The sequence below is a fragment of the Panthera tigris genome, chromosome A3 (genome assembly GCF_018350195.1).
Source record: "Panthera tigris isolate Pti1 chromosome A3, P.tigris_Pti1_mat1.1, whole genome shotgun sequence".
Taxonomy (NCBI): Eukaryota; Metazoa; Chordata; class Mammalia; order Carnivora; family Felidae; genus Panthera; species Panthera tigris.
In genome coordinates, this window is record NC_056662.1 from 89,494,233 (window position 1) to 89,512,072 (window position 17,840).

General features: G+C 42.4%; 1 protein-coding gene across 4 annotated transcripts in view; it reads left to right on the plus strand.

The window, feature by feature from the left end:
* The window catches only part of LOC102959025 (STAM binding protein), a 54,234-nt gene that overhangs the window by 20,708 nt on the left and 15,686 nt on the right, over window positions 1-17,840 (plus strand). For 3 of the 4 annotated variants that reach the window (XM_042981748.1, XM_015538062.2, XM_015538063.2), the window contains exons 3-10: window positions 2,894-2,969; window positions 3,256-3,351; window positions 4,427-4,793; window positions 7,132-7,256; window positions 8,134-8,271; window positions 13,047-13,159; window positions 13,701-13,800; window positions 15,164-15,821. In XM_042981748.1, the coding sequence (XP_042837682.1) occupies window positions 2,894-2,969; window positions 3,256-3,351; window positions 4,427-4,793; window positions 7,132-7,256; window positions 8,134-8,271; window positions 13,047-13,159; window positions 13,701-13,800; window positions 15,164-15,220 (1,072 nt within the window). In that variant the 3' untranslated portion in view covers window positions 15,221-15,821. Of the gene's footprint in view, window positions 1-2,893; window positions 2,970-3,255; window positions 3,352-4,426; window positions 4,794-7,131; window positions 7,257-8,133; window positions 8,272-13,046; window positions 13,160-13,700; window positions 13,801-15,163; window positions 15,822-17,840 lie in introns of those variants that run through there. The other variant, XR_006215825.1, reaches the window with a different exon arrangement.

Sequence of the window (17,840 nt, forward strand, 5' to 3'; positions counted from 1 at the left end):
AAAAACAATCATATAGCATACAGAGCAATCATAGTAGATGTTGGCTAGGTGCAAGGCACTGTGCTCAGCACTTTTTTTTTTTTAATCTCTTTAAGTGTCACAGCAACCCTATCAGGTAGTACTAGTTTGTCTCCATATATATAACTCATATATATATATATATACATATATATATGTATATATATATATAATATATATATGTATGTATATATATAACATATATATGTATATGTATATGTGTGTATATATATATATATACACACACATATACATATACACATATACATATACATACACACACACACACACACACACACACACACACACACACACACATATAAAGAAGGGTAGTGAGACTGAGTAACTTGCTGGAATTCACACAGCTTGTAATGGCCAAGCCAGGATTTGAGCCCAGGCAGGCTGCGAACTAAACGCTGAGCGCTATTGACTCCTGTACAGGCAATGGGCAACGTTGCCAGTTCTGTTTTCAAGAGACCCTTCTGCCTGTATGTTCCCCATTCAGAAAATTGACTATAGTTGTGGAAACAAGAGAAACGTATTCATGTACAGCTCTAGAAGTTTCATCTTATAAACTAGATTCCACTGCATGGTTCAAAATCAAAATGATAGAAAAAGGCGTATGGTGAGAGGTTTCACTCCCACTCTTGTCCCATCTGCTCTATTTCCCCTGCTGTCTACTTTCCTTAGTTTCCTGACTTACTGTGTACTTGGAAGTAAATGTATGTGTACGTACACATACAGAATTTTCCCCCTTTCATACTTATAAGATAGCATACTATATGTACTTTTTTATACTTTGGGTTTTTTTTACTCAGCTCCTTCAAAGGTTTTAAGACCATTTTATTCCTCAGATATTTATTGAGTGCCTGTTCACCCAGGCACTGTCCCAGCTTTAGAGGGACATGCAAAGAAGCACAAGACACAGGAATCTCTGGCCTCAGGGACTTCACAGTTCTTCAGGCTGATAGCACAAGTGAATATAAAGTGTGGTGTTTATACGACATGGTACTATATTGGCTGATTTGGGCTTTCATACAAAGCACATGTAGCCTGCTAAAGTTATGAACAGGTACCTTGGTCTTTAGGGCCAAGGGAGAGTCATTGAATTATAGGTCTCTTGAACACAAGAACTAGTCTTACTTATCTCAACATCTTCTTCAAGACTCTATTGGTGAACAAACAAATCTGTATTTATTTTAAATATAGACTTCAAGGAAACTTTTATATCTTTTTCATGAACCCAAAGGGAAGTGTTTTAGAATCATTTTGATTTTAGAATTCATCCTTGGCTGAAGGGTCTTGTCAAATTGGATTGAAATTAAAATTTCATGTGCCTAGTATAGAACCAAGGGAGGAGTGCTCATCTAAAAAGAGTTTGCTTTGGGGTGGCTCAGTTGGTTAAGCGTCCAACTTCGGCTCAGGTCATGATCTCATGGTTCGTGAGTTTGAGCCCCACGTTGGGCTCTGTGCTGACAGCTCAGTGCCTGGATCCTGCTTTGGATTCTGTGTTTCCCTCTCTGCCCCTCCCTTGCTCATGCTCTCTCTGTTTCTCAAAAATAAATATTAAAAAATTTTTTAAATAAACAAAAAAAATGAAAAGAGTTTGCTTTGGGCTCCTGGATGGCTCAGTCAGTTAGGCGTCTGACTTCAGCTCAGGTCATGATCTCACAGTTCTTGAGTTCGAGTCTTGCATCAGGCTCACTGCTGTCAGCGCAGAGCCCGCTTCGGATCCTCTGTCTCCCTCTTTCTCTGCCCTTCTTCCACTCTTTCTCAAAACTAACTAAATAAAAGCATTAAAATTAAAAAAAAAAAAATAAAAGGAGTTTGCTCTCGTGGGGGTCATCTTCTTTCCCCTTACTGAGCTGTCCTCCTCTGTTTACTCCCCGTGGGCAGAAAGTAGAAAAGAGTCAGTTAGTCCCAACTCTAGTACAGTATTTTAGAACTGTGGGCAAACTCCCCTCAATTGATTTGTTTTGGGCCTTAGCTTGTATATATTACAACGTACTTCTGTTAAAAGACATCTTTGTTCAGTACCCTCCCCCCCCCCCCCCCCAACAGTTCTGGACATTCCAGGACCATGTGGAGGCAGTGTGATACAGTGGTTAGAAGAGCAGACTCTGGAACTGGTCTTCTGGCTTTGGAATTCTTAATCTGCTACTTTGGGTTGTGACAAGTTGTGACAAATACTTCTTTGTGCTTTTACTGTCCCCACATAGACATCATTAATGTTAGAGATCTGTGAATATTTTTCCCACTGAGCTTTACAGCCAGGGACAAAATGTAAAGAGAAAATCTAGCCCTTATATTTCTCTAAGAACTTTTTATCAGGACCATAATGCAAATTACAACGTAACACGCACATAGTATATACATAACACATGTACCATCTAAGCATCTTAGTGCTTAGTATGATGCAAGGAATATTCTGCTTTGAAGGAGGATGGATCCCAAAGAAAAAGAAGCCAAGGTTAAGGTCACAGGGCTAATCATAGAACATGGGTTTCCTGCCCTTGGCTGCCAAACTGTTATTTGAAGAAGAATTTGTGACAGAGGCCCTTTCCTTTGGAAGCCTGTCACTGTAATAAGAAAAGAATCTCTTTGGAGGTATATTTTTGGGCACAAGGTAGGTTTGCTTTTCTCCCCTCATCTTTTTAGTTGTGGGAGTCTAGTGCTTCCTGCGCACCTAATTTGGGAGAGGAGGGAAACATAGGGTTGGAGGTGGGTGGGGAACATGGTCACTGGGTGTGTATTATCCCTCCCCTGAATGTCTGGAAACCCGTCTTGCAGTGGGTGCAGGACAAGGGAGTCGCCTTGCTTCAGAGTCTGTTGGACATTTTCTTTGCATGATAATCATTCTGATCCGTTCCTTTAGGCTCTTTATTGAGAAACTGCCAAAGCATCGGGATTACAAATTGGCTGTCATTCCTGAAAAGAAAGACACAGTAAAGGTGGGTCTTCACTCTCACTGTTGCCCATCTAAAAGCTTCAAAGCAGCACAGACTAACTTCAAGGTAAAAGTAGTGGTGTCCGCATCTGAGCATCAAATCCGGCAACGGGAAATAAGGCCATTTCACCAGATCAGTTATGAAGTAGCAGGTATGGGACAGTAGGGGGTATTCTGCATTGTTTTTGGAAACGTTGTTGCCATTGCCAAGTTGTCTTAAGTCACTTTACTTCTCTACTTCATTAGCTAGGAATTATCCTAATTCTCAGTTTTTGATTTTTGTGTCTCAGAAGTTAAAGGAGATTGCATTTCCCAAAGCAGAAGAGCTGAAGGCAGAGCTATTGAAACGATATACCAAAGAATATACAGAATATAATGAAGAAAAGGTAAGTATATAATAAAAAGGAAATTATTTTGTTTTCTTAGGCTGTGCCCTAGGATTGCGATATGATATTTTAACAGGTCTTGTGATTTTAGTGTCATAGTTTATTTTTTTCAGCAAAGGCAAGAAACTCAAAAGAGTAGAACACAAGTGTTTAGGCTGAGGATTCTAACATATTTAGCCTGCTTGTCCTGGAGGGTGATTTGAGGGACAGAAAATCTGTTGCTTATGTGCTATATCTAGAGGGAGAACCTAAGAGCAGTGAAACATTTCACTGAAACGTAAGTTTTTAGATCAGTGAATTTTGGGGTATTGATTCACATTTGGTTATACCTGTTGATAATACTTGTTTTTCAAGCTATTTTCAAATGCTTCTTGTTAGGAAGAGTTAGTTAGAGCACGTGGAGAACTCCCAAGGCACTGCCTGTGGTCTGTGTCAGATGTGAAATTCGCACTGCCGGCAACTCCAGATTATTTTGTAGCGCTCTGCTGAGCCCTGTTCTGGACTCTGATGTTGAAAATCAGCAGAGAGGTAAACAGCTATGAGGCATATATTTCTAAGGTACCAAGTGAGTGAAAACCTTAATGAGGGTGATTGTTACTTGATGTTTCTTGTTAGTTTAAAATGTCACTTCGTACTGAGCTAGTCACCAGCTAAATTTTGGAGGCTTCCTTTTGGGTTAAAATTCTGCAAAGACCCCCTTACTTCGGATACAGAATGTATACATGGTAGAGTTAGAGAATAAGACTGTGTCTGATACAGATTATGCAGCGCGAACAGTAAGTTGCATCAAGATTTCGGTTAAGAAGAAAATGTCTTAGTAAGAGCCATTGGGGAAGGGTACTGAGGGGGTCGGGACCGTCACTGTCCTTGAAGAGTAGGTCTGCCGTGGCCTGGTAGACACAAGCGGTGACCACTTGGGCAGACATGAGCTGCCGAGGGAGGCACAGATTCCGTGTTGGGAAATTGGGCCAGAGCAGGGGCACGCTTTAGGAAATCCCTGCCGCAAAGCCTTGTCCCCCCTGAGATGTGAAGTCATCCAGGTGTCAATTGTTAAGCCTAACTCCTTTCTTTGCAGAAGAGGGAAGCGGAAGAGCTTGCCCGGAATGTGGCCATCCAGCAGGAGCTGGAGAAGGAGAGGCAGAGGGTGGCACAGCAGAAACAGCAGCAGTTGGAGCAGGAGCAGTTCCATGCCTTTGAGGAGATGATCCGGAACCAGGAGCTGGAAAAGGAGCGACTAAAAATCGTGCAGGAGTTTGGGAAGGTGGACCCTGGCCTAGGGGGCCCACTCGTGCCTGACTTGGAGAAGCCCTCCCCAGATGTGTTCCCCGCTGTACCTGCCACGTCCACACAGCCTGCGGACTGTAATACGGCGGGAAGGCCTGCCAAGCCACCCGTGGTGGATAGGTCCTTGAAACCTGGAGCGTTGAGCAACTCAGAAAGTAGTGAGTCCGCTTGCTCGTGCCCTCTTCCATCTCAGGGGCAGCCAAACAGAGTGTCATTCTGAGGAGGTTGCCTAAGATTACCTCCATTATCCACTCATCAGGCTCTGGTCACAGAAGCCCCTTTGATCGGTATTGCCATACTGTGTCCTGTCACGCTGGCCATAGTATGAAAGTGGCCTTTGCTTAAGCAGTGTAACTTACCTGGCACCAGGTCGATATTCGGAAGAGCTCACAATGTCCTTGAAAGTCAGACCCTCAGCTTTTAAGGATTATATAGAGACTCAAAATGTTCAGTGAACCAGAGACCACTGTTGGTTCTCTGGAAGGGAAATTTCATAGCGCCACTTTACAATTCAGCAGTTGGCCTTTAAAAAGTGAAAAAGGGTTACCGAATGCTGTTTGCCCTGGAAGTGTTCCCAATCCTTAAGGAGCTTGGTCATGGTAAATACTATATGTAGTCAGCGATAATTCAGTCTAGTCATAACAGCTATTAGCAGTCTTTCCTCCTCTCACCAAAGCTTGCCTATCTGAGAAAATAACAATAGTGGCAAAATGATGATTATACCTTGATTATTAGAATAGATCTTTTGGGGAAGGAATTTCAAGTATCACATGAGGAAGTCAGCTTTGCAGAAGATCCACTTCAAAGGGCAATGTGAGAGTGGGCAAGGGATGCCAGACCCCGAAGCCTGGCCTTTAGGTTTCTCCCCACGTACTTGGCAGGCTAATCTCCCACCACTGCCTCTTCCTTCACATGTATTCCGTGCTCCAGTCAGATTGAACTCTCATGTTCCCGGAGCAGCCCCTGGACTAGCTTATCCAAAGAGGTGTGTTAATATTTGCCCTGAACCGAAAATCTCCTTTCTCTATTTCTGCCTTCCCTGCTCATCTTAAAGTTTTGCCAGGTCTCCTTCCCTTCAATGAAATTGATTCTGTTCTTGAAACTCTCAGGGCTCTTATTATCTGTAATGCAGTTGACATCATTTACCTGATAGTGTAGTCATTTTTCAGTAACTAGATTTTAACTTTTTACTGGTTAGGGCTTGAGTCTTATTCATATTTGTGTTCCCTGGAGGTTAAGCACAGTGTATGCACTGGAATGCACTCAGGAAGTGATTATGGAATTGAAAGGAAAGGACTGTGCCAAGCCTTAATTCAGAATCCTCAGATATTGTCATCAGACTATCATGTGACTGTGTGGTCCCTGGTTTGTTACCTCTCCAGCAATTCAGAGCTCGCTGTTGAATGTGCAGAAACAGAACATCCTTTTGCACTTAAAAAAATTTTTTTTGTAATCTTTATTTATTTTTGAGAGAGAGATGGAATGCGAGTGGAGGAGGAACAGAGAGAGAGGGAGACACAGAATCCGAAGCAGGCTTCAGGCTCTGAGCTGTCAGCACAAAGCCTGACACAGGGCTCGAACTCATGAATGGTGAGATCGTGACCTGAGCCGAAGTCGGACGCTTAACCGACTGAGCCACCCAGGCACCCCATGTACTTTTTGTTTTTTTTTTTTAAATGAAAAGTGACCATGAAAAACACCCCCTAATTTGAGCCTGTGGGCTCTCTCTCTCAGGGCTTCTCCGTGGTGTCCAGGGGCTGGGCCTATCCTTGGCATTCTGAACCAGGCTTATAAGCTGCTCCGTGCATTCATGCCTCTTTTGAGGACCAGAATGTGTTTTTTGTGGTTTTGTTTTGGCACTTTAGCATTCTTCTAAATGAATAAATTCAGCATTAAATAGTTATCCAAAGTATTTTCTGTTACCCAGGATATCTCTGGTGTATTTCTTTATAAGTCGTACTCTCCAATATTCTTATCTGAGATAAAAGACTTAAAGTAAAAATAAAAGCTCAGTGGAATGAGGAGGTTATTTTTTTTATCCTCTGTGTTAGACTGTGACAGAGAATTCCTGGATAGCTCAGGAACTTGTTTGTTTTGTTCTGTTTTTCAGTTTTTGTTTTAGTTTTAAATAGGCTCCATACCCAGCATGGAGCCCAGTGTTGGGATAGAACTCATCACCCTGAGATCAAGACCTGAGCTGAGATCAAGTGTCAGATGCTTAACTGACCAAGCCACCTAGGCACCCCAAGAACTTGTTTTAAGTAGTAGTTTACCCTCGTCTTGAGTGATTAAAGCCTGTTTTCTTAAAGTAATGTACTTGCAATGGCTGTGCCCACAACCCTCTTCCTTCTGTCGTTAGGCTGAGATCCCCACTCACTGCCCATAGTTCGAGGAACCCCAGTGATTTGGCTTTGCCCTCCCAGGACTGCCTACTCTGGGGCCTGCTTGGGAAGCCTCTCCCTGTGGTCTTACACTTTTCTCCTTTCTCCATTACAGCTCCTACAATCGACGGACTGCGCCATGTGGTGGTGCCTGGGAGGCTCTGCCCGCAGTTCCTCCAGTTAGCCAGTGCCAACACTGCCCGGGGAGTAGAGACATGTGGAATTCTCTGTGGAAAACTGGTAAAAAACAAACGTTTTCCTGAGCTGAGCCTGTTTCTTCCCCCTTGGCCTCCTGTGACTCTGAGAGAAGATATCCAGGGTCAGTTACTCTTTGCAACGATCCCTCTGCAGAAGGAACCATGGATAGCATAATGCAATGTTACTTTGGATTTGGTGACCTTGCATTTCATTGATTTTCTCAGTCCCTTGAATCGAACTGATTATTTTAATTCTAGTAGTAAGAAATAGCTAATTCTAAACTTGGAGACCAAGAGTCAGCGTTACCTATATATCAGTTTTTGAGTACCTGCTTTATGGTAGGCCTGGGAATATAACATATGTAAGGCTATGAGCCCAGCATGCGTCCACAAAACCTACCAAAGCATTTTGGAGCAATGGGAGCTACACCCCCAAAGAGAAATAGCATGCTGAATGGTATACGCAGTAGAGCACTATGAGCTGGGAGGAAGGAAAGATCACTGAATAGAGGCACTTGAAGAACGCATTACTAACTACTGAATGAATAAATGAGTGAAGGCAATAGACTAACACTGAGCCTTTGAGGATGAGAAGGACTAAGAGAAACAGTAAGAGGGAAGCTACCCTAGACATGAGCAAAAGAAGAGAAATGGTACTATCCTGGAGCTTCTTGGGAATCACAGGCAGACACTTGTGGCTGCAGCCAGAGGCACCTGTGGCTTTGCAGAGTGCCCTTTGCAGTGCACGTGAGCAGCTAAGGTTGGGAACCGCTGAGGTGAGGGACTCAAGGAGCACGAGGACTCTTGCTGGGGTGGGAAGGGCCTTCGCTTGTATAGATGTTTAACTTGCCACAGCTGTGACCACGTGGGGTTGCACAAGTGCCAGGGAGTGGTGACAGGCTGTTTTTCTCCTTTGACAGATGAGGAATGAATTCACCATTACCCATGTTCTCATCCCCAAGCAAAGTGCCGGGTCTGATTATTGCAACACCGAGAACGAAGAAGAACTTTTCCTCATACAGGATCAGCAGGGTCTCATCACACTGGGCTGGATTCATGTAAGCAATTCCGAGCTCTCTGAGGGTTAGTCCTCTCTTCTCTCACCATGTTGTAAACACACTGCTTGTTTCTTTCTTTGAGTAAAGTGAATTGCATGCAGATTATTTAGATGAAGGTTTTTCCCTCCTTCAGATGCAGACTTGACGTTCCTAGCATACTTGACTGCTTCCACTCCAGTATTGATTTCTGGGAACTACTTAGGGCTTTTTCATTTTCTTCATTTTAAAAAAATGGTTTAATGAAAATGAACTTCTTTCCCTAAAGTCCCAGCTTCCTTGTGAGTGTGAATGGTGATAAAATGCTGGCCTAGAGTATATGTGGATATTGACTGTGGAGGTTCTGCCTACTTCATACAAATGGTGTTCCTGAAAATATCCTGAAAATATTTTAATGAACCAAGGAAGTTAATTAATTCAAATGCTTGCATTTGGTCTTTGTTAAAGCATAAAGCAGCATACACCTTTATGTAAACCAGTAGGGTCCTTAATATAGTGGATTTTCAAGTGTCTTCTGTAGCCTTCTGGTGATATTTAGGTAAAAGGTAATTCTATCCCTAAAGAGTATTTCTGCATTTTCCTTCCTATTCCTTTTCAGCCGGTCACTCCACAAACCAAGCTACTTTTCGTGTTGTGTGATAGGCTTACATACAAGCAAGTCAGCTCATTTCTGGATTTGGGGAGATTACACATACCTGTATGTTACAATTTGGGAAATACTGACCTGGGAGGCAGTCCCCTGTGCCTCTGTCCTTTCTTCATTCTGTGACATTAGTATTTGCCTTCTATTGTGTATCTTCCATTATAGTATATGGGAAGTAGAGAACTTTTTTCTTATCTGCTGGGGGATACAAATTTGAGAAAGACACGACTTTAGTCTCATAAAGTAGATTAGACAAAGAGACAAGTCTTCCCGGGAGGCAGAATGTGCCAAGTGCCTCGAGAAGTACAAACAGCACAATCAAATCGAGGAGGGAAGGACTGCACCTGGCAGGATTTACTAAGATTTTGACAAGATAGGCTAAGAGAGAATTCCATATGCAGGGGGCAGTGCTGGAATAAGCAGACTGTGTTCCTAAGACGTTGAGGTCCAGTTTGGGGTTTATGTCAGGAATCGTAGTAGATAAATAGGCTTTAATGTGATACATTGGAGCAGTGTTCTTGGGGGGAGGATCTTGGGTGGATAGGCAGAATAGTTCTGCTTTTTAGTAAGTGGGGAACTTTTAAAGGTTTTTGAGTAGAGCAATGAATGATATGATCAAAGCCATTCTTTAGTATATCTAACATAAAGGCAGTTTTAAAGTAGGTCGAGGCAGGGAGATCATTTAAGAGGTTAGCATGCTGATAAAATCTAATGATGAGAGCTAGGGTGATGACATTGAATTTGGGAAGGAGATGAATGTTGAATTTCAGAGGATGTGGGGAATGAGTGAGAGGATGATGAGTAAAAGCCAGTGATGACAGAGAGCAGGCCTGACTCACAGGGCTGGCAATGATTATCCCATAAGCAGAAACAGGGGCTCCAGGAGGATAGCTTACTTTGGAAGCAGGGCTAATTGTGTGTTCAGTTCTGAGCATGTTGAATTTAAAGTGTATGTGAGACATTTTGTCAGTGGAGGTAGTTATCAGGCAGTTGGCAGTGTGGCTGGCGCTGGGGGGCAGGGTCAAGGTGGGAAAGAGATCTGGGAGACCTCTGCATAGAGCCGACCTGAGAAGCCTTGGCACTGGAGAAGAATGGAGAGCAAGCTTGGGGGCAGGCCACCCAGGGGAGCGCAGGGAATAGTTGGTAATGAAGCAAAGAGGCGTGAGAGCAGGGCAAGGACAGTGTAAAGGCACAGAGCCAGAGGAGGAAGAGCACCGTAAACGTTTAAGAAGTAATGGGGATCGAGGATGTGGTCACGGTGAGATGGGCACTAATTTTTTTTTAAGATTTTATTTTTATGTAATCTTTAACACCCAACATGCGGCTCGAACCCATAACTCTGAGACCAAAAGTCACGTACTCTGCCAACTGCGCTAGCCAGGCACCCCTACACACCAATTTTTTGAAGAGTTTAGCTCACGGGGAAAGGAAGAAAATGGGATGGTGGCTTAAGGAGTAGCCAGGTTGAGAGAATATTTGCTTGATTTATGGTTTACCATAAAGGCTTGAACATGTGTTTTGATTTTGTTTTTTTGAAACCTTTGTATTTGAAATATATAAGAAAGTACATAAGGGTAAATGGATATTTCAGTGAATCATGAAACAAAACACCTGTGTACGTGCATGACGCAGGTCAAGAGATAGAACATTGTGAGAGGCATGGTCCCACCCCCATGTTCTTGCCCTGTCCGCTTCCCCTCTGATACAGGCAGTCTCTCTCCTGACTTTTCCACAAGTCCTTTGCTTTCTTTATAGTTTTACTACCCTAAATGCATATCCCTGAACTCAACAGTTTAGTTTTGCCTGGTTTTGAGCTTTATATAAATAGAATTATATGATACATATTCTTCTGTATCTGGCTTCTTTTGCTCAACATTTTTAAGGTTTACTTACATTCTTGTATGTAGTTGTTTCAATATGTTTGTACACCCAGTGAGCCAGCAGAGCTTAGTGGAGCATAGTAGAGCCAGGAGAGGAGATGTAAAGGGGCAGAGACAAGGGAATGCGGAGGTAGGAAAGTATTAAATCAAAAGTACAAAAAGGGGGCTCATCTTCATATGGGGGAGAAAACACTCATCCCTCTGAGACAGAATTGAAGGAAGAAAGAAAGATACAGAGATTTTGGAGGTCTGTTTGGAGGGGTTGACGGAATTCCTTTCATTCAACAGTGTTGCAGTCTAGATTCACTGCCTGGCAGGAGGGAGACGGGTGGTTTTAGGAACTGGAGGAGATGGGGGAAAGTTTGGAATAATCCCGGTTTAGACTGCAGATAGAATTCAGCCGCAAATGAATAAAAGGATTTCTAAATCAGGGTTCAGCTAGGAACAAATTTAGAGCCGAAGTTTATAGTATTTCAGCTCTTTTCCCCTATGATAATTTCTGTGCCATTCCTTCCTAACTGGAGATTAAAAACAAACAAACAAGCAGGCTGTAAGGTTTGCTCAGATCTTAAAATTGGCAAGAGCATTATGCAGAAGATCAGTTCTTCCTTCTCCACTTTGCCAGCTGTAAAATCAGGTTCCCGGGTCAAAAAGTTTGTATGGTCATGTATTGATCACCAACTACTGTGTGAGCCTCCAGTCCAGTATTTGGGAGACTCCTTCATCTGGCTTCAGCCCTGCCTTAGCTCGTATCCCTGTCCTATGGCTGCTCTGCTCCCATCCAGGCACCGAGGCTGCCCCCAGCATCTGCTGTTCTTGTTCATTTCTGCTCCCTTGGTTTATTGTTTTCTCTTCATAAAAATGCCTTCCTCTGTCTCCAGCATGATGGACAAAACTATTTTTTTCAAGAAATCCAATTGTTAAGGGAAGGAGAAAGAGAAAGCACAATAGAGGGGAATAGAGACTCAAGACAGGGTTTTTTGATTTAGTTTAACAATTATTTATTGAGCTTCTATGTATCCCTATATTGTCTTTCTACTTTAGATCAGAGGCCTGGATCAGCTTGTTCCATGGCCTCGTTTGTTCCCAGTTAAAATTCTTTGTTCTAACTGTGGGATGAAAGGTGTTGGCACAGGCCTTTTGTCCCTAGCAGTCTGTAGGATCATATTATTAGGTAGAAACTATTTTTCCTTTGTAGTCACCAAAGTTCTTACCTGCCCCATGAGGATCTGCGTGTGGATTTGCTGTCAGCACTCAGCTAACACGTTCCTGTCCTGCAGGCCTCTTCCACAGTGAGCTGGTCACAGCATTCTGTGGGGTGGTGCTTCTCAGATGATGCTGCACATAAGAATCATTGAATGGCTTTTTTAAATTTCAGGATGGCTATTTCTAGGGGTGGGGCACAGGAGCCTGTGCTTTTGACCGGCTCCTCAGGAGCTTCATTTTGTACATGGCAGGTTTGAAAATGCTGATCAAGTACACTTATTTATTTTCTGTGCTTTCTGTCAGTGAAGGTTGGTGGTCTTTTTGAGTCATATTGGGTCGTCTTTTTCCATTCTTGTTCTCTACAGTCACACCCTTCTAAGATTAACATAAGGCATTATATGGTTATTCATTTGTATACAAAGAATGTGTTCAATAAAACATTAAATGATTGAAAACAATAGAAACTGAATGTACATTTCGATGGTGCTTTAACTGATTACCCTCAAATTTCAGTATCTTGGTCCTTTTCCCAAACAAGATAGGGTCCTTTGTATGATGTAACTACTATTGTCCCCTGCTTCTCCTATCCTTGGATGGTATGCTTTAGCCATAGGACAGCTTTTGTCATTGCCCGTAGAGCTCCACACTCATTCTTGACCTTTTAACACTTCTGTCTGGAAGAGGAATTGTTCATCCAAGTGTGGTTTGTTAAGTCCTTGACTTTTATCATTTTGAAATATTGGACAGCATATACCATCTATTCCAGAATGGATGACTCTCCATTGCCCTGAGAGAGCTTGTGAGGGGCCAAATAAGTCTTGATGATCAATTAGAAATTATGAGTTTCCTCTCATACTCATGTTAACTTATATTTGTTTACAGTGCTCAAAAGTAATGAACTTCAGACATACCCCCTTGTGGCTGCCAGTGACTTTGTGCTTGTGAGGGGATTGTGGCCAGCTATTGAGAACCATTTGGGTCTGTTTCCTTTATGGGCCAGGCTTGGCTGTTTCACTCAGAGGGTCTCAGACATGTTTTCCTCTTCTCAGACTCATCCCACGCAGACCGCCTTCCTCTCCAGTGTTGACCTACACACTCATTGTTCCTACCAGATGATGTTGCCAGAGTCAATAGCCATTGTTTGCTCCCCCAAGTTCCAGGAGTAAGTACATAGATGTGGTTCTGGGCATTACAAGGAGACAGTGGGGAAAAGCCTCCAAGGAAAAGTTCTCTATTTGGAAGACCTTGTTCTGTGTAAAGTATATAGACTGTGGTATTAACTGGCTGTTCTAAAAGGTTTCCTTTTAAGCACCATATCTGGATGCTCCTACTATTCTTGTTTAAGAAGATATCAAAGCAACAATTTCAATGCTTTTCTAAGAAAAGGACATAAGAAATTTGAAGTGTTTGACTTGAAGCAATGGGAATTTCAAAAGACTGATGTCAGATTAGAGAATTTAAAATCAAACAAATTATCTCAGTTAAATTCTTTTTCATTCTAAATCCTGTTATTTACTATGAATTCTCCCAGCAAAACTAGTGTGGTGGCAGTGATGAGTCATTCCCTAACTCTGATTCATTCACCAGAAAAGAGACCTGTGTGCCAGCATAGTTTTGAAGCTGTCTCAAAATGAGTTCTGTGTGTGTGTTTGGGACTGGGTAGACACCTTTGCTTGACTTGGGCCTGCTTTTTCTTATTGCAGAACTGGATTCTTTAAACTAACTGACCATGGACTAGAGGAGATTTCCTCCTGTCGCCAGAAAGGATTTCATCCACACAGCAAGGATCCACCTCTCTTCTGCGTATGTATCTGTGTAGAAGAAATCAGGGCTGTGCTTCAAGCAGGGAGGACGGTCAGAGCTGGTGAGGTGCATTGTCTTTTCTGACCCACATAGAAGATCAGCCTCGTCACTTATCTTTGCAAATCTTCCCAATAAGGACATACATGGGAAGCAGTGTGGGATAGCAGTGGATTTGAGTCGTAGCTCTGCCATCGAAGGACTGTCTGACTTTGATCAGACTTCATCTTCCTGGGCCTCAGCCTCTTATCTGTAAAGGGGAATGACAGTGATGGTAATACCTACTTGATAGGGTTATTGAGAGGATTAAATGAAGTAATATCCAGAAAGCACCTGGTGCAGGAGCTGGCTTGTTAAATGTTAGGTTTTTTCCCTTCGTCAACACCAGTTGCTAAGCCTGTACTTCAATAAGGGATTTGAATTCAAAGGAAAAAAGCCATTTAAGATAGGTAAAATATATTTGATTTTGCAATTTTGCTTAAATAATAGGGATTTTTATGACCCTTCTAGGAAGCTTGTTTTCCTAAGTTGTATTCTGTGAATAAAAAGTTTCAGTTGCTGTTAGAGCAGTATGTTTCAATTTGCCCCTCAAATCTAATGTGATAGGCTGCTTCACTCCTTCCTGGCTGTGGGGTGTTATTTCTTTTGGGTTCATTAAAAAGTGACCAGTATGGAAAAGGGACTCAGAACCTTGTCACATAAAAGGAACTGGGGATGTTTAGAAGTGAAACCTCAGGGAGGCTCTGAAAACCGGCTTTAAGTTTCAGAAGAATTGTTGTATAGAAAGGTATCGAGTGCATTTCATAGGACTCCCAGAACTAAAACTAAGACCTCGTGGAATGAGTTTTCAGCTGAGCATGAGAAAGCACTTTCTGACAGATCTGTTGAAAAATAGGTCAGTCTGCCTTAGAATGTAATAAGTGTCTAGGTACCAGGATGATGAAACAGAGGCTGCAAGAAAAGTGCCCAGGTTTTCTGTTATAAAGGCCTCTTTGCATGCCAAAAGTAAGCGTTCCCCATGTGTCAGTGGGTACGCTGTATTAGCTGGTTGACATAGTGACCCCCAAAAAACTAATGAACTCAGCAATTCTTTCAAATAAGTGTGTATTTTGTGAACGTCTCTAGAATATACATTCATTTGAAAAGTGAATGAAGATATATGGGCCCACATTGATTCAGGCTATGTACAGGTAGGGATTAGAAAGTTACTGATTCCCAGACCCCTTACGATAACTGCCATTTAAGTAGCAGCCTGGCTTCCAGACTGGGAACCACTGGTCAGAATAAGCATGTTAAGTAAGTTTTAAACAAATGACTTCTTAGAATTTTTTAGGACTTTCTCTTTCTTTCTTTTTCCCTGTTGTAGAGCTGCAGCCACGTGACCGTTGTGGACAGAGCAGTGACCATCACAGACCTTCGATGAGAACTTGACTTGAACACCTCCCAAGAATTATAAAACCATACCAGTGTACTGTAGCCCCTTAATTTAAACTTTCCAGAAAGCTCTGAAAGCTTTTTTAGACAGAATTGAAAGTGAGTATCACCTGGGGGAAAACTGATTTTCTATTTCTGGTTTGAAAAAAAATAATTGGCTGTATTTCTTAGGCAAGTGTGGAGAATAGCATGACCATGCTAAGACAACTTTTCAGTCTGGCTGCAATTAAAAAATTAAGTTGTTAAAATGGTGTAGTGAACACTTACATACCCTTTGTTCTAGATTCACCAGTTGTTAACATTTTTTTTCTTCTCAGCTAGCCTTCTGGTTTCTCTGCCAACTTGTTTATTTACCTTTGGAATTTTTAAGGGCATCTCTGCAGAAATTTGGAAGCCACTTAGAAAATCTTTGGGTTTTTCTGTGGTTTATGACAATATTAATGAAGCTTATTACGTGGATGAGGGACAGCCCACCTTGACCAGATAGTGGGGCTTGAAAACCCTGAAGAATGATTTTTGTCAGGAAGTATTGTTATTTAACAAATATTTCAGGATATTTTTTCTTCTACAATAAAATAACCATTAACTTATTTTGTGTGTGTGTGTGTGTGTGCTCTAGAGTGATCTGTTTGATCAAGTGTTGTCTAAACAGGCTAACTGAAAGGTCTGGTTGTTTGGGGAAAGGTGAGGGGAAAATGGAACTTGAGCTGTGCTGGTATTGAAGGTGTGTCCCAGTTCACAGTGAACTGTTGAGTGGTTTTTGTCTGCCTGTTGCGTCTTCCAGGGCTGTGAAATTCTCTGTTCTTTTGGTGTTGTCTCAAGTGGGTCATCCCATTCACTTCCTCCGTATGCCCTAAAAGCTTTCAGCTAAAGATAATAGAGCCTTTGTTTGGAGTGCCAGGTTATACCAAATGAATGATTACATTCCCTTGCCACCCCACCCTACCGATTTTATGATGTTGTTTATTCTTTTCTGACTCAGGCAACATTTAGGAAGGGGTTTGACACTGCAGTTGATTCTATATTTTCCTTTCTATGAGCTGAGCCTAGCATTGTAAAGTGGCCTAGAAATAATGGTACTGCTTGTGACCCCTCAGGGGACGGCAAGAGGGTAAATACCTTGCATAAGAGAAACATGTTTCTTTTTATATTAAAATTCTATAGGAAAAATTCTGCAAATGTATGAAGTTTGGCTTCATTTTGAAGTTTTGTGTCCTGAATATATTAAGTTCTTTATCACTTAGGTTAGTGTCCTTGAACTTTTCCCCTGGAAGAACCGAGTCTCTATATTCTTCTTCTGTTGGGTTCTTAACTCCCAGGTATCAGAAATTCTTTTTTCTGTAGTTCCAGTGTAAGTGGGAACATGGGGCCAAGTGACTCTGGGAAGGAGGAAGAGTGCCTGTCCTATCACTGCCTTCCTTTCCCTCCAGCGGCCCCAGAGGCAGCCTGGGCTGTTCCACCTTGCCTTAACAGTCCTGTAATTGCCCCAGTTTGGTACTTTCTCGGAAATTCATCCTTTTCTTTCCATGCTCAGGGCTTTATTGCCCCTTACTTGGACTAGTGCAATAGTAGGTTTTTACCAGGTCTCTCCTCCCTCTCTCTCTCTCTCTCTCTCTCTCTCTCTCTCTCTCTCTCTCTCTCTCTCTCTCTCTCTCTCTCTCTCTCTCTGGTATTTCTTGACTCCAGTGTGTTCTGCCCAGTACAGTCAGGAGAAGCTTCCCATATTACAGCCATCCTCATATTTCCTCTCTTGCTCCAAAACCTGCAATATCTTTGCATTGCCTAAGACCTAAATTTAGCCTTTACTCAGAACTTTCTGCATATGGCCACATAACGCTCTTGTCCCTGGCTACACATTCAAATACACATTAAAAAACTACTGATGCTTGTGCTCAACCCCACACCAATGAATTCCAAATCTCTGGGGCGGGGTCCCAGACAGTGTTTTTTGTTTTGTTTTTCTTTTGGTCTCTAAAGCTGCTAGGGTGCAGCCAGGGTTGAAAAGCACTGCAGGAGTCATAGTTCAGGGGCCACTATACCTAAGAATTGGGAGCTCTCTTATCCATCTCTACACTTCAAGGGCATTCTACAAAAGTTTGTTGAAACAAAGTGAACTGAATATGTCATGTGTCACAACTGCATTGATCATTTACTTTTTACCAAATGGCCACTTTTCTTTCTTTCTTTCTTTCTTTCTTTCTTTCTTTCTTTCTTTCTTTCTTTCTTTCTTTCTTTCTTTTTTTTTTTTGCCTCTGCACCTGTGTACAAGAAATCTCAGAGGCTTCCCAGGAGCAGAAAACCAGTCAGCAAATGCCCCCTTTGCACCTGCTGCAGTGTAGCCACTCTGCACAGGGTGATTTCAGTGTCTCTTCCCCTTAGCTCTGGGGGAGAGATGTGGTATCAATCCAGCACCCAAGGAAGCAGGGGGACAGGGCAGGTGCATGAAAGAGAAAAGGAGCCAGAGTTGCAGGGAAAAGGGGAAAGGATTCCATATTGTGAATAAAAGGGAACCAGACCATGAAACCTGAGGAAAGCAGCTTATATTGAAAAAGTAGCAACTGCTCAGTGGAGAGACTGATTCCTGAGCTCCTGAAAGATTTTCTGCTCTC